The sequence below is a fragment of the Thalassophryne amazonica genome, chromosome 19 (genome assembly GCF_902500255.1).
Source record: "Thalassophryne amazonica chromosome 19, fThaAma1.1, whole genome shotgun sequence".
NCBI classification, from domain to species: domain Eukaryota; kingdom Metazoa; phylum Chordata; class Actinopteri; order Batrachoidiformes; family Batrachoididae; genus Thalassophryne; species Thalassophryne amazonica.
The window spans coordinates 69,461,579-69,483,020 of NC_047121.1; the positions used below are offsets into that span (position 1 = coordinate 69,461,579).

The window sequence follows — 21,442 nt, forward strand, 5'->3', positions numbered from 1 at the left end:
ATACCCGCCCATGATCCTGACTCACATCATAAGGCCCCCATTGTGTTCACAGGCTGGATTGGGTCTCACTCAGTGTGTCATTCAGCAGCCACTTGTATAACCAGGAGACATTCTGGTGCCTGTTTCTGTTCCTGGTTCTTTCTGTCTTTCCAGCCACACAGAGCCACTCTGTTCTGTCTCCAGGCTTATTTAACTTTAAATCGAGAGGTTTTACCAAAGCCACCCCTCGCCACCTTAAACTTCTCTCAAAGTCAGATTGATTTGCGTGAAAAGCACTTATGAGATGGTGTCTTGATGTTCACATGTCCTGTGTTGTTTTTGTTTATACGGGTGTATTTATTTGTCAGGGACTGCACAGTACCAAAGTCATTGTGCCAGGGTCGTCATGTGCCCAGCGTATCATTTGGGGGGGGGAAAAATGAGTTTCTGCTGGTTCATGAGGACATGGAGAAATAAAATCAGTGTGAAAATGGAATTCACAGTTGAAGGTCAGTGTAATCATAATATCTGCGGTTCCGTCCTCTTTAGAATTTTGCTTTTTGTTTTTTTGCCAGAGGAGAGTGTTTTCAGGAACGGTGGAATTTTCTGCATTACAGTGACAATCAGAACTTTGTGTGTGTGTTTTTTCCCCTCTATGGCGTCACAACTCTGGGGATAATGAAATGAAGCTAAATTATTAATGCGTGGGCGGATCGAAAGGGCCTTTATCATCATTGCCAAGACGCATCGTCCATTAGTGCTGCAGAAAACACACTCCCCATTATTTCCCTCACTTTCTGTTTTTCTCCTTTTCAGATGTCCGTGCTGCCAGGGAGCAGATGCACATAGGAGGAGTGAACTATCCCACAATACCCCTGCAAGAGGCTGTGCCGCGCCCCCCAGCAGGTTATGGCCAGAACTCTGCCGCCTGTTCCCCAGCAGGTTCCTTCGCTGGATCTTTGCCTCCTCAACCCCACAGTGCCTATTTCAGCGGCATGACTGGCCCACAGCACCCATTCTACAATCGGGTGAGAGTCCACCAGGTTTCTGTAATGATGTCAAAATCTGTCTGGATTAAAACTGACTCATTAGAGAATATTGTTAAAATTTTCAGTTTGTGAGCTACAATAAAAACACTTCTTGGTAGGATGACACTCACAGGTTTAGTGTTCTAAAAGGATCACAATGGACCAGGGTCTAATTTCGCTGTTAACAGACTGGTTTACTACATGTGCACAAGCAGCGATGGCCTTGATGACCCCCAGACGGAGGCTTTGGAAATGAAGGAAACTGAAATTCATTTCAAGCTACGAGGTCTGTTAGAAAACTATCCGACCTTTTTATTTTTTGCAAAAACCATATGGATTTGAATCACGTGTGATTGCATCAGCCAAGTTTGAACCTTCATGCGCATGCGTGAGTTTTTTCATGCCTGTCGGTTGCGTCATTCGCCTGTGAGCACGCTTTGAGTGAGCAGAGGTCCACCCCCCTCGTCGGATTTTTATTGTGAGGAAAATGTCTGAACGATTTGGAGCTTTGCTGCATCAATTTTTTCCAGAAACTGTGAGAGACCTCCAGGTGGAAACCATTCGGAAGATTCAGACGGCTTTCAGGGACGATTCTATGGGGATCACACAGATTAAGGAGTGTTACAACCGGTTTAAAGACGGCGCACAATGGCGGAGGGCGCGCCGCGCTCCGAGCGGCGATCAACAGGCTGAAACGACCAGATCATTTCCAAACTGAACGCTGTGTTGATCCGGGACGTCTTCTGACTACCGCAGAAATAGCAGAAGATGTGCACATAGCACTTTTTCGCCACATTCCACTGTTACAGGAGTTTTTGTCATGGAAAGAGGAGCGGAGGAATTCGCCACGGAGCTGCTAATGGCGCGGGACAAAAGCACCTCCGTGTTTGTCTCACAGGACATGTTGTAACATGCCCAGCTCTTGGCAGCATTCGGAAGATTCAGACGGCTTTCGGTGGCTTTTCAGTCGTGTGACTATCCGAGAAATTGTGGACGAGCTGGACATGCCACAACATGTCCTGTGAGGCTTCATCACGGCATTGCTTTTTGTCCCGCGCCATTAGCGGCTCCGTCCCGATGCGCAAATTCCTCCGCACGTCTTTTCATGACAAAAACTCCTGTAACAGCGGAATGTGGTGAAAAAGTGCTATGTGCACATCTTCTGCCATTTCTGTAGTAGTCAGACGACGTCCCGGATCAACACAGCGTTTGGTTTGGAAATGATCTGGTCATTTCAGCCTGTCGATGGCGCTGTCTTTAAACCGGTTGTAACACTCCTTAATCTGTGTGATCCCCATAGAATCGTCCCTGAAAGCCGTCTGAATCTTCTGGATGGTGTCCACCTGGCTGTCTCTCACAGTTTCTGGAAAAATTTGATGCAGCAAAGCTCCAAATCGTTCAGACATTTTCCTCACAATGAAAATCCGATGAGGAGGGTGGACCACTGCTCACTCAAAGCGTGCTCACAGGCGAATGACGCAACCGACAGGCGTGAAAAAACTCACGCATGCGCACAAAGGTTCAAGCTTGGCTGATGCAAGCGCACGTGATTCAAATCCATATAGTTTCTGAAAAAAATAAAAAGATCAGATAGTTTTCTAACAGACCTCGTACATGCAGTTTGAAGTGCACCGGCTCCTAATATCCACCATGCATGCATGTGATGATGATTTAATTTCATTTCATTTATTTATTTATACAGGAAAAGGTTAAAAAGCACAATTGCACATTACCCCAGGCCTGACTCAGTAACACTGTTTTACAGCAGGTTCCTGTTTTACACACAAACCTACACACAAACAAACATTTCATTCAATCATTTGGACAATAGACCTAACATGTACAGCACACATTCATAAAGTGATCAGTCAAGTAGGAAAGGTAGGTCAGTGGTTACACGAGTAACTATTCATTAAATTGTCTCTGTAAGTTTTTTAAAATAGTATCTCTGAGCTAATATTCCTGATATGATATGATATTCCTGTCAACAAGTCCATACATTTCCAGCAGATGGCAGACAGGCACATGGTTTATTACATAAGAGGATCACCAAATTTTAATCCGTTTATCCTCAATATATGCTCTTATAATTTGGAGGTGTACAAAATGATGACATTTATTTTGTTTTTGAATTACTGTGTTCACAAGCTAGAGGGGACGGCCTCATTTATCATTCACTTTATTTTACAGGGGACATGTATGTAGTCTTTTTCCAAAGCCTAGAAAAACCTTTTATTAAAAAAAAGTCTGTATTTGAGAGAGCATCTTAAATAATACATTTCCACACATCACATTTTAAAATCTACATAATAATTCTTCATTTATGAATGACTAGTTGCCTGAGCAGTAATGACTAGGTTAGCAGTCATCTGTTTCCCACCACGTTTTTGTGCTTTTGTGCGTGAGCCCCATCTTTTGATTTATATTTTATTTTAAATCCTCTCCTCTTCGTTCCTTCCCTTCAGCCTTATTTTCCCCATCATCTGTATCACCAGCCACGGCATTATTCCCACCATGTCCCCTCATCCTCACGCCCCTCCATTAAATCACAAAGCCAGCCTATGGACACCAGTGGACTTGTAAGTACAGGACGCCTCTCCTGAGAACTAAATGACATCAAGCACTGACGCTGTAATCACAGTATGTTATTACACATTTACATCATAACAGTGTTAACAGTCAGGAGATCTCAAATCAATTGATGTAACTGATTACCTCAAAATGTTTACGTTTTTCTACAAAATAAATCAATAAAAATCTATTAGAACTTGCATATTTGGAGTTAATGTTACATATATCCAGGGGTGCACATAACTGGTACTCATGGTGCTCGTGTGTGCTAAACATCATTGATGCACAGCAGAGGGAAACACTTTTCCAACAATCTGTCATTGATTTCCTCTTATTTTCTGCTGCACATCATTTATTTTTAACATGCACAAGCACCATAAGTACCAGTTATGTGCATGCCTGCATGTATCTTTTGATTAAAGCTAAATTAAAACTGACTACATTAGCTCATGTATTTTCTTTTGGTCAACTTAAAGCATGCAAGTTATTAAAACTTAATATTAAGTACTGAACACAGTAGTCAAGGCAGGTTTTGTGGCTGTAACTCCAAGTATACTGCTCCTTAATGGAGCTGAGACAAACACGTTGGGATTTGCTGTTTGCGGCCTCTACTGGTGGTTGGCTCTCACTGCGGTATTGTATCACTTCCTGTTCCGGAGCACAGCGGTGTTTTTCTGTATCTGTTAGCTGTTTAATCTGCGCAGTTAGATTGATCTAGTTAACTAGATAATGATTTGTTTCACAGTGTAATCTTCACGTGCCTTAACTAAAGCACTCCCTCTGCTGAATCACCTCTAAATTATTTACACATTATTCACTTTGTGTGTTTTTAGGAATCCGCTAGCTTAACGCAGCTACTAGCTCTAAGCCGATTTAGCATGGCGGCTTCTCCTGTCTCTCCTGCACTTTTCTGCTCTGGGTGTGAAATGTTTAGTTATTCCTCGGCCTCCTTTAGCAGTAATGGTACTTGTAATAAGTGTAGCTTATTCGTAGCTTTGGAGGCCAGGCTGGGCGAATTGGAGACTCGGCTCCGCACCGCGGAAAATTCTACAGCTAGCCAGGCCCCTGTAGTCGGTGCGGACCAAGGTAGCTTAGCCGCTGTTAGTTCCCTTCCAGCAGATCCAGAGGAGCAGCCGGGAAAGCAGGCCGACTGGGTGACTGTGAGGAAGAAGCGTAGTTCTAAACAGAAGCACCGTGTACACCGCCAACCCGTTCACATTTCTAACCGTTTTTCCCCACTCGGCGACACACCCGCCGAGGATCAAACTCTGGTTATTGGTGACTCTGTTTTGAGAAATGTGAAGTTAGCGACACCAGCAACCATAGTCAATTGTCTTCCGGGGGCCAGAGCAGGCGACATTGAAGGAAATTTGAAACTGCTGGCTAACGCTAAGCGTAAATTTGGTAAGATTGTAATTCACGTCGGCAGTAATGACACCCGGTTACGCCAATCGGAGGTCACTAAAATTAACATTGAATCGGTGTGTAACTTTGCAAAAACAATGTCGGACTCTGTAGTTTTCTCTGGGCCCCTCCCCAATTGGACCGGGAGTGACATGTTTAGCCGCATGTTCTCCTTGAATTGCTGGCTGTCTGAGTGGTGTCCAAAAAATGAGGTGGGCTTCATAGATAATTGGCAAAGCTTCTGCGGAAAACCTGGTCTTGTAGGAGAGACGGCATCCATCCCACTTTGGATGGAGCAGCTCTCATTTCTAGAAATCTGGCCAGTTTTCTTAAATCCTCCAAACCGTGACTATCCAGGGTTGGGACCAGGAAGCAGAGTTGTAGTCTTACACACCTCTCTGCAGCTTCTCTCCCCCTGCCATCCCCTCATTACCCCATCCCCGTAGAGACGGTGCCTGCTCCCAGACCACCAATAACCAGTAAAAATCTATTTAAGCATAAAAATTCAAAAAGAAAAAGTAATATAGCACCTTCAACTGCACCACAGACTAAAACAGTTAAATGTGGTCTATTAAACATTAGGTCTCTCTCTTCTAAGTCCCTGTTGGTAAATGATATAATAATTGATCAACATATTGATCTATTCTGCCTTACAGAAACCTGGTTACAGCAGGATGAATATGTTAGTTTAAATGAGTCAACACCCCCGAGTCACACTAACTGCCAGTACGCTCGTAGCACGGGCCGAGGTAGAGGATTAGCAGCAATCTTCCATTCCAGCTTATTAATTAATCAAAAACCCAGACAGAGCTTTAATTCATTTGAAAGCTTGACTCTTAGTCTTGTCCATCCAAATTGGAAGTCCCAGAAACCAGTTTTATTTGTTATTATCTATCGTCCACCTGGTCGTTACTGTTAGTTTCTCTGTGAATTTTCAGCCCTTTTGTCTGACTTAGTGCTTAGCTCAGATAAGATAATTATAGTGGGCGATTTTAACATCCACACAGATGCTGAGAATGACAGCCTCAACACTGCATTTAATCTATTGTTAGACTCAATTGGCTTTGCTCAAAATGTAAATGAGTCCACCCACCACTTTAATCATATCTTAGATCTTGTTCTGACTTATGGTATGGAAATTGAAGACTTAACAGCATTCCCTGAAAACTCCCTTCTGTCTGATCATTTCTTAATAACGTTTACATTTACTCTGATGGACTACCCAGCAGTGGGGAATAAGTTTCATTACACTAGAAGTCTTTCAGAAAGCACTGTAACTAGGTTTAAGGATATGATTCCTTCTTTATGTTCTCTAATGCCATATACCAACACAGTGCAGAGTAGCTACCTAAACTCTGTAAGTGAGATAGAGTATCTCGTCAGTAGTTTTACATCCTCATTGAAGACAACTTTGGATGCTGTAGCTCCTCTGAAAAAGAGAGCCTTAAATCAGAAGTGCCTGACTCCGTGGTATAACTCACAAACTCGCAGCTTAAAGCAGATAACCCGTAAGTTGGAGAGGAAATGGCGTCTCGCTAATTTAGAAGATCTTCACTTAGCCTGGAAAAAGAGTCTGTTGCTCTATAAAAAAGCCCTCCGTAAAGCTAGGACATCTTTCTACTCATCACTAATTGAAGAAAATAAGAACAACCCCAGGTTTCTTTTCAGCACTGTAGCCAGGCTGACAAAGAGTCAGAGCTCTATTGAGCCGAGTATTCCTTTAACTTTAACTAGTAATGACTTCATGACTTTCTTTGCTAATAAAATTTTAACTATTAGAGAAAAAATTACTCATAACCATCCCAAAGACGTATCGTTATCTTTGGCTGCTTTCAGTGGTGCCGGTATTTGGTTAGACTCTTTCTCTCCGATTGTTCTGTCTGACTTATTTTCATTAGTTACTTCCTCCAAACCATCAACATGTTTATTAGACCCCATTCCTACCAGGCTGCTCAAGGAAGCCCTACCATTAATTAATGCTTCGATCTTAAATATGATCAATCTATCTTTATTAGTTGGCTATGTACCACAGGCTTTTAAGGTGGCAGTAATTAAATCATTACTTAAAAAGCCATCACTTGACCCAGCTATCTTAGCTAATTATAGGCCAATCTCCAACCTTCCTTTTCTCTCAAAAATTCTTGAAAAGGTAGTTGTAAAACAGCTAACTGATCATCTGCAGAGCAATGATCTATTTGAAGAGTTTCAGTCATGTTTTAGAATTCATCATAGTACAGAAACAGCATTAGTGAAGGTTACAAATGATCTTCTTATGGCTTCAGACAGTGGACTCATCTCTGTGCTTGTTCTGTTAGACCTCAGTGCTGCTTTTGATACTGTTGACCATAAAATTTTATTACAGAGATTAGAGCATGCCATAGGTATTAAAGGCACTGCGCTGCAATGGTTTGAATCATATTTATCTAATAGATTACAATTTGTTCATGTAAATGGGGAGTCTTCTTCACAGACTAAGGTTAATTATGGAGTTCCACAAGGTTCTGTGCTAGGACCAATTTTATTCACTTTATACATGTTTCCCTTAGGCAGTATTATTAGACGGCATTGCTTAAATTTTCATTGTTACGCAGATGATACCCAGCTTTATCTATCCATGAAGCCAGAGGACACACACCAATTAGCTAAACTGCAAGATTGTCTTACAGACATAAAGACATGGATGACCTCTAATTTCCTGCTTTTAAACTCAGATAAAACTGAAGTTATTGTACTTGGCCCCACAAATCTTAGAAACATGGTGTCTAACCAGATCCTTACTCTGGATGGCATTACCCTGACCTCTAGTAATACTGTGAGAAATCTTGGAGTCATTTTTGATCAGGATATGTCATTCAATGCGCATATTAAACAAATATGTAGGACTGCTTTTTTTGCATTTACGCAATATCTCTAAAATTAGAAAGGTCTTGTCTCAGAGTGATGCTGAAAAACTAATTCATGCATTTATTTCCTCTAGGCTGGACTATTGTAATTCATTATTATCAGGTTGTCCTAAAAGTTCCCTGAAAAAGCCTTCAGTTAATTCAAAATGCTGCAGCTAGAGTACTGACAGGGACTAGAAGGAGAGAGCATATCTCACCCATATTGGCCTCTCTTCATTGGCTTCCTGTTAATTCTAGAATAGAATTTAAAATTCTTCTTCTTACTTATAAGGTTTGAATAATCAGGTCCCATCTTATCTTAGGGACCTCATAGTACCATATCACCCCAATAGAGCGCTTCGCTCTCAGACTGCAGGCTTACTTGTAGTTCCTAGGGTTTGTAAGAGTAGAATGGGAGGCAGAGCCTTCAGCTTTCAGGCTCCTCTCCTGTGGAACCAGCTCCCAATTCAGATCAGGGAGACAGACACCCTCTCTACTTTTAAGATTAGGCTTAAAACTTTCCTTTTTGCTAAAGCTTATAGTTAGGGCTGGATCAGGTGACCCTGAACCATCCCTTAGTTATGCTGCTATAGACGTAGACTGCTGGGGGGTTCCCATGATGCACTGTTTCTTTCTCTTTTTGCTCTGTATGCACCACTCTGCATTTAATCATTAGTGATTGATCTCTGCTCCCCTCCACAGCGTGTCTTTTTCCTGGTTCTCTCCCTCAGCCCCAACCAGTCCCAGCAGAAGACTGCCCCTCCCTGAGCCTGGTTCTGCTGGAGGTTTCTTCCTGTTAAAAGGGAGTTTTTCCTTCCCACTGTTGCCAAGTGCTTGCTCACATCTGAGTCGTTTTGACCGTTGGGGTTTTTCCGTAATTATTGTATGGCCTTGCCTTACAATATAAAGCGCCTTGGGGCAACTGTTTGTTGTGATTTGGCGCTATATAAATAAATTGATTTGATTTGATTTATTGACTTTTGCAGGGGCACTTTGTTACACATGGGTATTCTGGAATTTTATGAACCAACTTTCCAGTTTCAGAACAATGTGCTTCACCAGGAAACAAAAGTATAGCAGTTAACAAACTCCTGGATTGAAGATCAGCCTTAAACCTTCATGAAAAACAAGGTAGTTGAAATATATGTTAGTATATTAACATCAGTGCCTTGAGGCTCAGTTGGTAGAACAAGTTGTTGACAAACCAGAACATTCCTGGGTCATAGTACACTGTGGGATAATGACAGTGATCTCACTGTGTCACTCGTCTGCCTCGAGTGCTACGCCAGATTTCACAGTGTGAATTTACAATTCTGTTATTATTCTCATTTAAAGAGCATATCACACTTCAATTAACACTATTCAGGGCGTTTTCTAGGAAAATTTAGCACGGGAGCGACACCAGATGTGAGAGAGCAGTGCAGAGTTTGAAAATTTGAGTTCATAATGGAGCATTCTGAGGTTTCCTGAAGTGCCGGAACAACAGCAACCAGGCCCTTAGCCAGGACCTGAAAGGGGGGCATGGGGGGGGGGGGATTTGGGGATTTTGATGTTGCAGAAGATGCTGGAGAAGGCCTCCCTTCCTGTCCTTCTGATCCATCCATGGTAACCTGACTACCATTATGAGACACATTAGTGCCTACAGCTGGGTCCATAAATATTTGGACATACTTATTATTTATTTATTTGATGGTGTCCAAATTACAGAATGGTGCAGGAAATTGCATCACTTCTTGTTGGAGAGCAGTCCTCACCAGACTAAATGTAGAACATTTTGTAAAACCAGTGTTAATGAAATTAAATAATTCTTGGTCCAGTGAGACATCGCCATCAACTAACCAGCTAACACTTTGCCTGAGCTCCTGTGTCATACATCACACAGACAAAGTGAGGAACCTTGGGGTAATTTTTGATCCTATGTTGTCCTTTGACCTCCACATTAGAGATATTATGAGGACTGCTTTTTTCCACCTGCGAAATACAGCAAAGGTTCATCCCATCCTGTCTATGGCTGATGCTGAGACCCTGATTCATGCTTTTGTCTTTTCTAGTTTGGACTCTCGGCTCTCAGTGATGCCAGTATTTGGTTAGACTCTTTCTCTCCGATTGTTCTGTCTGAGTATTTTCATTAGTTACTTCATCCAAACCATCAACATGTTTATTAGACCCCATTCCTGCCAGGCTGCTCAAGGAAGTCCTACCATTATTTAATGCTTCGATCTTAAATATGATCAATCTATCTTTGTTAGTTGGCTATGTACCACAGGCTTTTAAGGTGGCAGTAATTAAACCATTACTTAAAAAGCCATCACTTGACCCAGCTATCTTAGCTAATTATAGGCCAATCTCCAACCTTCCTTTTCTCTCAAAAATTCTTGAAAGGGTAGTTGTAAAACAGCTAACTGATCATCTGCAGAGGAATGGTCTATTTGAAGAGTTTCAGTCAGGTTTTAGAATTCATCATAGTACAGAAACAGCATTAGTGAAGGTTACAAATGATCTTCTTATGGCCTCGGACAGTGGACTCATCTCTGTGCTTGTTCTGTTAGACCCCAGTGCTGCTTTTGATACTGTTGACCATAAAATTTTATTTATTTATTTATAAAAAATTATTATTTTATGCTGCTATAGACTTAGACTGCTGGGGGGTTCCCATGATGCACTGTTTCTTTCTCTTTTTGCTCTGTATGCACCACTCTGCATTTAATCATTAGTGATCGATCTCTGCTCCCCTCCACAGCATGTCTTTTTCCTGGTTCTCTCCCTCAGCCCCAACCAGTCCCAGCAGAAGACTGCCCCTCCCTGAGCCTGGTTCTGCTGGAGGTTTCTTCCTGTTAAAAGGGAGTTTTTCCTTCCCACTGTAGCCAAGTGCTTGCTCACAGGGGGTCGTTTTGACCGTTGGGGTTTTACATAATTATTGTATGGCCTTGCCTTACAATATAAAGCGCCTTGGGGCAACTGTTTGTTGTGATTTGGCGCTATATAAAAAAAAAATGATTGATTGATTGAGTACTGCAATGTTCTTCTGGTTTACCACAGTCCAGCATTAGAGCTCTCCAGTTGGTTCAAAATGCTGCTGCCAGACTTTTGACACAAAGCAGAAAGTTTGACCACATTACACCCATTTTGGTGTCTCTTCACTGGCTTCCTGTCCCAGTGAGATCAGATTTTAAGGTTCTGCTACTAACCTATAAAATTGTTCACGGACTGGCACCTCCGTACTTAGCTGACCTAATGAAACCCTACGTACCGGCCCGGGCTTTGCATTCTCTGAGTGCAGGACTACTTTGTGTCCCTAAGGTGAATAAAAAGTCTGTGGGTCACAGATCCTTGTCTTATCGTGCCCCTGTTCTGTGGAATGATCTCCCTGCGTCAATAAAACAGTCAGATTCTGTGGAGACTTTCAAGTCCAGACTTAAGAGGCACTTATTTTCCCTTTCGTATGGCTAGCATACTGGTATAGTATGTTAGTATGCTTTTACCCTTTTAAATTCATTTTTATAAGTAAACAGAGTGTGCCTCTGCCTCAACTTTATCTAAAGTCTGGGTCTTTTAGTGAAGTTTAGGGCTAGTGGCCGGCGATCACCTTAGTATTTCTCTGTTTTTGTTGTTGCTTAATGCTGACAAATTCTACTGTATTTCTTGTCTTTCTGATGCCTGATTCTGTTTTTTCTCTCTCTTTGAGGTCTAGCTCCATCCAGAGATGGGAGTGGTGTCTACCTCTGCAACCCCCCCGTCCTGTGCACTGGCAAAATTTCCTGTATATTTGTTTTGTCAAGTGTATCGATAGCATGGCCCAAGCAGAGGGTCACCCCTTTGAGTCTGGTCTGCTTGAGGTTTCTTCCTCAAATCATCAGAGGGAGTTTTTCATTACCGCTGTTGCCTGTGTGCTTCCTCTAGGGGTTAGTAAGGTTAGACCTTACTTGTGTGAAGCGCCTTGAGGCAACTTTGCTGTGATTTGGTGCTACATAAATGAAATAAATTGAAATTCATCAAACAAGAAGGTCTCATTCCAGTTTGTTGTGGAACAATGTCTTATGGACAGAACTAGTTTAAGATAACTTGCACAAAGGTGAAAGGAAAGACTTGCTCCTGATCCCGAAGCACATGACCTCGTCTCTCAAACAAAGTGGAGTTAGTGTTACAGTGCCGGCATGTGCAACTGGTTCCCCTTCCTGAGTTATTATTAATTACAGACAAAAGCAGTGAGATATGTTCTGAAATGTTTAGGGCTACATTAAATGCTCACATTCAGCCAAATGCTTCAAAACCCATTCACAGTGCAAAAACAATCCAAGAGTTTTTTTTTTCTTCTTCTTCTTTCTTTTCCCCTTTTAAGGGTGAGTAGTGGAATGTTGTGTAATGGCCAAAGTCTGTCACCTCATCTGAATTTAACTGAATATGCATTTAGCTTGTCGGAGGAGAAAAACTGAAGCCAAAAACACGCAGAGAACATGCAGGAACTGAAAACGGCCACAGCAGAAGCCTGGCAGAGCCTCATAAGGGACCAAACCCTGATGTGTCTGGGTTCTAAACAGTTTATAAATTACTGTTTGCCATGATGTCAGTTTGAAAGAGGAACAACAGTCTAACATTGCTGTAATTCTTACACCGTTCAGACACTTCTGGGTACAATAATTCCTCTTAAATTAAACCTGACAACCTGCATTTTGAACTCATTTTTGAGCTCTAAAGTACTGATGTTGGCAACTAAAATAACAAAAATATTTACGCGCCTAACTGCTGCTTAGAACTGCAAATGTCCAACTTGTTGTCTGTCTCTTAGCTTCTTCTTCAAACCAAACAAATGCATAATTTTTGGTTGTTCTGTTTAAGGACACATAAATGTGTGTAATGCATGTTTACTGTATTTATTGGCCGTCTTTGAGGTATGCAGACTTGCTGTTGGTTGCATTTCACTGCTGTAGCTTACAAAAGCCGAGAAAACAAATCTCGATGATCATGCTGACATCCTTTGCTGTAAATACTTTGGCCTCGTCTATACTGGGATCTGTAACTCCGAGCAAACCATTAATCATTACCAGTAATGTGAAAAGTATCGTATATGTATGGGCAGCATGGTGGATCAGTGGTTGGCACTGTTGCCTCACAGCAAGAAGGTCATGGGTTCCATTCCCACCTGTGGCCTTTCTGTGTGGAGTTTGCATGTTCTCTCTGTGTTTGCGTGGGTTTCCTCCGGGTGCTCCGGTTTCCTCCCACATTTAAAGACAGGCAAGTTGGGTGAATTGGAAACTTTATAATTGTCCAGGTCTCCCTTGCAAAAGATGTCTCGATCTCAATGGGACTAACCTAGTTAAATAAAGGTTAATATGTAATTGGTGACATGGAAAAGGAGAGTGGGCAACACCTGTGGAACACCAGACTAATGCCTATTCTTTGTGATTCAGTGTTACTGTTGTATATGGTTCTGTGTGACCTTGACATTTGATTAGTTCTGTTAAAAACTGAACCACTTTATCCTTGACTAACACACAACCCTTCCACCATGTTCAGTCCAGACTGGTTCTAAACTATTCAAGTTAAACAGTTAGGTTAGTTAGGTTTCTAGAGACCTCAGAACTACGCAAACTATTTCTGAACCACCACAATCTCAGAACCACATGTATTAATGTCATACGTTTTCATTCGTATCTCCCTTAATATTTGTCCTAGAAATAGTTCAGAAATTCATATATTGAATTTTTTGACAGTACACCAAATTTTTTTTATTGTCTTAAAAATTTTGTCTAAAGAAATACTTAATCTGGAAAACAGAATACAGGTGGTACTGAGATTTTACTGGTTCCGAAATTGTAGTGGTTCCGTGATCATATCAGTACCCCTGATACCAAGGTTGTGTGGTTCGGAGGTCTCCAGTTACTAACAGTTTATGACTTTCTTTGACTTTTCAAGGTCACCCAGGTTCTAAGTTCATGTGACCCATAGAAAGGTTATACAAGCGGTGACTGAGAAGTTTTGAGCCTGACCCAAGTAGGACGGGGTTCTCCAACTTTTGCATTCTGGGAAGCCAACATTTCTCCAGACTGTGTGAAATTTTCACTCATTGGGCCTCATGTATCAATGTTGCGCACTTGTGGCATAAATTTACGGCGTAAACTTGAAATACACAAAAGTCGCCATGACATGTATCAAGCAGTGCGCACCTGCCCATTTCCGGCGTACGCCTGACGTGATCTTGATAAATGCGGTGGGTGGAAACGACCGTAATTATAATAAACACGCCCATAAATATTCAGACTCCGCTTCAGACACACCCTCATTTTACGACATGGAAGCCAGGAAGACGGCAATGAAAAAGAACTTCACCAATCACGACGTGTGCCAATAGAGCATCAAAAGCGGCTGTCGTATCAATTGTTTTGTAGTAAATAATAAAGTGTTACATTGGTCCCTCATTAATCGCTGGAGTTACGTTCTAAAAAATAGCCCGTAATACGCGAAACCGCAACGTAGTCAGCGTTATTTTTTACAATTATTATAGACGTTTCAAAGCTGTAAAACCCCTCACTACACAGTTTATACACTTTCTCAATCAGGCATGAACATTTTCTCATTTTCTCTCGTGTGTAAACACTCTCAAAGTTCAAACCTTAGTAGGAAGATAAAACCAAACTGTTTTCAGGCCCAAACATTTGTTTGAGAAATAAAATAGAACGTTTTCCTATAAATAATTATGATGGCATTTAGAACTAACGAATTAATTTTATCGATCAACGTACGAGGTTGGACACATAAGAAATTATTAATAGTGACTCACCAGTATGTCACAGATCGCTCCTCTGCGTCCTGGCGCTGCGCCTTTTTCCACTCACACCTCGCTGCAGCAGGTGTTTGTTTCCGTATGACAAACACAGTTATGAGTAGTTGCTGGCGCTCTTTTCTCTTCTGGGCAACAAGATTCTTATAAACAGACACGCAGAACACAGAACACTGTTAAAAAAAAAATAAGGCATGCAAAATTGGACTAAATACTCCGCGAGACTCCGAGGCCACGACAGGTGAACGGCGTTATAGCGAGGGACCACTGTATTAATAAGACACACCTAATCTGTCAGATTTCTTTATTTTTTAAATGTATTTCTGTATTTATTTTATTGTGACAACCGAATGGAGACGACAAAACCTGGTTGCAGCACGGGCGAATTAAGGGAATGACGAAACTACAGTTATCAATTTCATAGTCTAAAACAATCACACCACATGAAGTTGTGTCTTTGCAGTAATGCTGTAGCCACGGATTGTGCTCCATAACAATCCCTCAAAAGCCTGATTTGTATTGATTATAGATTTGACATTGATTATATGATATTGATTACTATGTAGTATAATCAGGAAAGTGTTATTTATGTAACATATGCATTGATTTGTATAATGGCACTGTTTATCATGTTGATCATCTTCATTTCTATGTGGGTTCCAGCGCTGGTTCTTTTTGGTGTATAATTTACGCCACCTCTCGACCTGGTGTATATTTTCAGCGCAGTGTACGCCAACGACCACATTGATAAATGCCAAAGTAGCGCAGCCGTTTTGGCGTACACCCCATATACGCTCAAATATCGCTGTATGCAACGTTGATACATGAGGCCCACTGTGTGTAATGTTGAGAAATGTTGCAGATGAAAAACCACACCCTACTTTTTCTGGGTCAGGCTCAAAACACATGCATACGCACCTGTGTGTGTATATATAAGAGGAAACCCACACAAACATGGGAAGAACATGCAAACCACACAGAAAAATCACAGGTAGGAATCGAACCCATGACTTTCTTGATGTGATGCAACAGTGCTAACCACTAAGCCACTGTGCTGCCCATATATGGGGAATAATTATATATATATATAATATCTTGAACTGTGACCTTGACTTTTAACTGACCTTTCTCAAACTCAAATCACTTTGTCCTCAGCTGAACTTCAATAATTCCATGACATTTGGTCCAAATTGGCTCTAAACTCTGAGTTATTTTGCTCACAGAGAAAGCTTTTAGGGGAGCTGTATGAATATAATGTTGATTATTAGGTCGTGTTCTTTCCCACCCTCTCCTCCTTCGTCTCTACCTTTCTGTCTGGATTCATTTCTACTGCCTTTTACACCATTTTTCATTCGTTATATCATCTCCTCCTCTCATTCTGTTGCTCTTTAACACAGATATTTTCATCCCATTCTGGATTTTCTATACCCATCTTATCCTTTTTCGATTCGCTCCATTTTGTGTAGTGTACCACGCTTTTCTAATCCTGTAAATCCACGAAGGTGAACGTGTGCGCATGCTCGCGCTCATTTGTCTGCGAGTCTTGGGGTATGTAAGAGAGCCCAGCCCAGTGTAATTGCTTTGGCTGATAAAAGTGTGGATTCCTCAGGCTGCCGGGATTATCATCAGAGCAACTGCTGGGGCTGGCATCACACACACACACACGCGCACGTGCACGGACAATGAGCCGTGCGCTAGCTGAGCTTATCTCCTTACCCGCGACGCTTCCTCCCTTGCAGAGCTGTGTTTCCTCTTCCCCATCCTTCTGCCCGGCCCTGAGCTCAGCCCAGCTGTAATTACAGTCTTATCACACACCCTGGCTTCGCACAAACGTGCACACAGACGACACACCCACAGACATTCACGCCTTGCCTCACGTCTCGGAAACACACACTCACACTCTGAATACCATGCTATTATTCAAGGCTGGCCCTGAAATAAAACTTCTGCTTTCTGTGCGGCCTGAGAGACATCTCTCTCTCTTTCTCGCTCTCTCTCTCTCTCTCGCTGTCTTCGTTCTGTTTCTCGCTCACTGGCAGTCGACAAAGATTATAACTGTGAAAGCGAGCTGACGGCAGCAAAAACAAACATAATAATTCTGCTTGGAATAGTCTCTTCTTTTGCAGTCTGATGTGGATTGCCGGCACTGCTGTAAACGAAACATCTCCTCCTCGGTTGATGAACGTGCCATCAATGTCTCTCCTGACACTTTCGTTTCTGGCTTTCTGCTCATCTTTTTTTATGTCAACCCCCCGCAGGTGTCATGATGTCATAAATGCTTGTGTATTTGTCTGACCATTTATTTGCTTCTTTTTGTCTCCTGATGAAGCATTTAAAGCCGCTGCCTTCCAAAGTGAAGCAGGTACAGCTTTGGTTTCATTGCTGTGTAGATCCTCATCCAACCTTTTCTCTCCATTTCCCCTCGAATAGATCTTGACCTCTTCTCTAGACTTAACACCGTAGTTCCCGACTAGTAAGCATGCTGAAGAAGTCTTCATCATAGACACTCACTCTGTGTGTAGTAGCGATACCTTAGTTTGCACCTTAGTTTGATACTAACACTTGAATGTTTGCATGCTGAAGCTGGAAAAAAGGTAACAAAAACATTAGGGTTAATTGTTGTTATAGTGATGTAAAAAAGCCATTTTTCTTTATCAAATAAAAGGCTACAGCATCCCAAAAACTGCATCCTGGTGAGTAGTTTAAAAGCTCCGCTCCATGTTATTCAGGCTGTTTTACAAATTCTGAGGAAGAAAACTACATTTATTTGCATTAGATGAGCACCAATTCAATATTTTGGATCCGTATTATTCCAGTATTGACCAATGCCAGAAATTTAGAAAAAAATCTAAATAGCACCTGAGACTGCTGTTTTGTTAGCTGGCTAGGTTAGCAAAGGGCATCCAGACAAATGTAACAAAGAAAAAATGATAATACTGAAGGTACCAATATTGGGATCAAATTGGGCATGAAAAGTATTATTGTGCCATCCCAAAATTACATGATAAAAGTATAGGTCCAGACAGGATAATGATTAGGATAATGGCCAAATCTTGCATCTAAAGACTGGGTTTCACTACAGCAGTGTTACACATCAGCACCATCTTGACCAGCAAACGCAGGCAGTTCAGTGTCTGTGCATTTTCAATTCAGTTTGTCACCTGATGGAAAGTGGTAAAGCGTAAACATCAACAAGGGCAGTACTTCTTTAATCTTTGTCCCAGAGTCCAACGTTGAACTTATGCAAGGTCTTTGTAAGGTATAATCTACAGTAGCAAGATTAAACATGATCCATTTGGTATTTGCTGTATTATCGCATATAGTAGTTTTCAGAGACTCAGCAACCTGGTGGCCACAATTAAATCTGAATTGCGCCAGCATTGAAGTTGTCCGAGGTCTTAGTGAGATAACTTGGTGTACCAAGTTTCACCTTGATACACCAAGTCTCTGTGAATATATCACATGCGTTTAAACCTGCTTTGTCTTCAGCGAAGCAGGTAAAATGGATAGAGGCCTTACGTCACACCAAGAGAATGTACGTTTTATATTTTAATAGTAACAATCAACAAATCCTTGCATTGTAGACTTTCTCTGGGAAAAGTTTCTCCATCGGCTCCCATTGTTGTTTATCTTTTCCGGTTGCAGCTCATGACCGGGTACAAAGTGGGAAATGCAACTGGCCATCCCAACAATGCAGGTTGAGAGATGGGATGGACAGATGTCATCCCATTAAAGAAAGACACTATGCTGTTTGATTACCCATAATTCCTGTTGCTGTGTGGGCCAAAGTGACGCTGATGTGCAGTGCTGCTGTAGCATATGCTGGATTTTACACTGAAACCTGCAGAAAAGTGAAGATAAACAACAGTAATAACTGAGAACAGATCTGCACAATTTCTCTGCTTGTCGTAGAATAAATATGTGCGAGGGTCACTGTATTGTTATGCTTTTAGTAAACAGGTGCTGTATGTTCACTAACTGAGATCAGTTTTTATTCTGGAGAAAAATCAGTAGTGTATACAGTAGTGTTCAGAATAATAGTATGCTATGTGACTAAAAAGATTAATCCAGGTTTGAGTATATTTCTTATTGTTACATGGGAAACAAGGTACCAGTAGATTCAGTACATTCTCACAAATCCAACAAGACCAAGCATTCATGATATGCACACTCTTAAGGCTATGAAATTGGGCTATTAGTAAAAAAAAAAAAAGTAGAAAAGGGGGTGTTCACAATAATAGTAGTGTGGCATTCAGTCAGTGAGTTTGTCAATTTTGTGGAACAACAGGTGTGAATCAGGTGTCCCCTATTTAAGGATGAAGCCAGCACCTGTTGAACATGCTTTTCTCTTGAAAGCCTGAGGAAAATGGGACATTCAAGACATTGTTCAGAAGAACAGCGTAGTTTGATTCAAAAGTTGATTGGAGAGGGGAAAACTTATACGCAGGGGCAAAAAATTATAGGCTGTTCATCTACAATGATCTCCAACTGCTTTAAAATGGACAAAAAAAAAACAGACCGTGGAAGAAAACAGAAAACAACCATCAAAATGGATAGAAGAATAACCAGAATGGCAAAGGCTCACCCATTGATCAGCTCCAGGATGATCAAAGACAGGTCTGGAGTTACCTGTAAGTGCTGTGACAGTTAAAAGACGCCTGGTGTGAAGCTAATTTATTTGCAAGAATCCCCCACAAAGTCCCTTTGTTAAATAAGACATGTGCAGAAGAGGTTACAATTATGCCAAAGACACATCAACTGGCCTAAAGAGAAATGGAGGAATATTTTGTGGACTGATGAGAGTAAAATTGTTCTTTTTGGTCCAAGGGCCACAGACAGTATTGTGAGACGACCCCCAAACTCCGAATTCAAGCCACAGTTCACAGTGAAGACAGTGAAGCATCATGATATGGGCATGTTTCTCCTACTATGGTGTTGGGCCTATATATCGCATACCAGGTATCAGGATCAGTTTGGATATGTCAGAATACTTGAAGAGGTCATGTTGCCTTATGCTGAAGAGGACATGCCCTTGAAATGGGTGTTTCAACAAGACAATGACCCAAGCAACACTAGTAAACCAGCAAAATCTTGGTTCCAAACCAACAAAATTAATGCCTCGCAGATGTGAAGAAATCATGAAAAACTGGGTTATACAACGAAATACTAGTTTAGTGATTCACAGGATTGATAAAAAAAGCAGTTGAACATAATAGTTTTGAGTTTGTAGCGTCAACAGCAGATGCTACTATTATTGTGAACACCCCCTTTTCTACTTTTTTTTTTTTTTTTTTTACTAATAGCCCAATTTCATAGCCTCGAGTGTGCATATCATGAATGCTTGGTCTTGTTGGATTTTGAGAACCTACTGAATCTACTGGTATCTTGTTTCCCATGTAACAATAAGAAATATAGTCAAAACCTGGATTAATCTTTTTAGTCACATAGCACTACTATTATTCTGAACACTACTGTGTGTGTGTGTGTGCTTCCTCAGTACGAGTCTTCGTACTTTGACCACTATTGTAGAAAGCTGGCACCTACTTTTGTGTACTGTGTCGTTCGAGTTGCTTACATTCAGTCACAAAACCGCTCGCAGTCTGACTAAGCTTCGTTCGACTTTGCATTGAATCCAGAAACAAAGCCGAGAGGCTTAGTGTGAAGCTGGTGTCTTAATGGAGCTAATAACAGGGAGATGGAAGAAGAGAAGCGATGGAGAGAAGGAATGTCAGAGGAAGGAAGGAGGAAGGAAGATGGAGGAGGGAAGGATGCAACTGAAGCAAGTGTGGATAAAGATGAGAAACAGGAGAGGGGTGAGAGGAAAGAGGAGCGTAGATGAGGTTTGTTTAGCTTTTGTGTCGGCGGGTGGTGTGTTGGCTTTCTGTGAGACCTTACAGCACAGACAGGCCACTGGCATCAGTCACACGGAACCTCAGAGCAGTTCAGCAGACACGCAGACTCATCCCTTAAATGCTGTGCACACACACTCCCTGTGCTCAGACACACCACTGAGCAAAGAATAAGGGCAGGTAACGTTGACAGCATTGTTTATTTTACCCTGGCATCGTGTGACTGATATAGAGAGCTCTTGTTTCGGATTCTGGTTTTGCACCTTGGCGTGCCTCTCAGTCACAAGCCTGTGGGTCTGCTTCTTTTGCTCTAATCAGTGGTGCTGTGGCACTGTATGCTAACAGTCTGAGTATGCGCCACTAAAGTAAAAAAAAAAATCTCTCACGACTTTAATGTTCTAATTTTGTCTGTGTGTAGGTTTCTCCCGCCGTGCTGCTCAGCTCATTGAACATGGACGCAGTGTGTGAGCGTCTCAAACACATTGATGGTGTCGACCCCAGCATGCTGCCTCAGTATACCTCCACCATTAAGAAGGTGCGGTCACGAACGCTGAGTAATTCAACATGTAGGACGCCATGTTCCACCTGGCGCCAAGCAACGTGCAGCTCAACGAGAGTGTCATGCTAGTTTCATGCAAGATAGGGCCCTCATGCTGCCTTCACATGTTATGTAGAAAACTGTTGTACTGGTTGTTATAGCAGAATTTCTGTTGTCTGCAGTGGCAGGCAGTAAACTGTGACATGATATGCAGTTATTTTCAGTGTTAACCAGACAGATATTTTTCTTAATAAAGGAGAACTCCAACATTTTTGAATGCAGGGCCTATTTTGTTCGACTTTGCATGAATACAGAAACAATGTGGGGCCCATTTTATTTATTTATTTATTTATTTTTTAACTTTTTCACTTGGGACAAAATCAGCTTTTATCACTTCATTATTAGTCTGATCG

General features: G+C 41.6%; 1 protein-coding gene across 8 annotated transcripts in view; it reads left to right on the forward strand.

The window, feature by feature from the left end:
- kidins220a (kinase D-interacting substrate 220a) overlaps nt 1–21,442 on the forward strand; it is a 142,442-nt gene that overhangs the window by 86,411 nt on the left and 34,589 nt on the right. For 4 of the 8 annotated variants that reach the window (XM_034159418.1, XM_034159411.1, XM_034159412.1 and 1 more), the window contains 4 exons: nt 796–1,007; nt 3,473–3,586; nt 16,972–17,004; nt 20,910–21,026. In XM_034159418.1, the coding sequence (XP_034015309.1) occupies nt 796–1,007; nt 3,473–3,586; nt 16,972–17,004; nt 20,910–21,026 (476 nt within the window). The remainder of the gene's footprint in view (nt 1–795; nt 1,008–3,472; nt 3,587–16,971; nt 17,005–20,909; nt 21,027–21,442) is intronic. The other 4 variants (XM_034159413.1, XM_034159415.1, XM_034159416.1 and 1 more) reach the window with 2 other exon arrangements.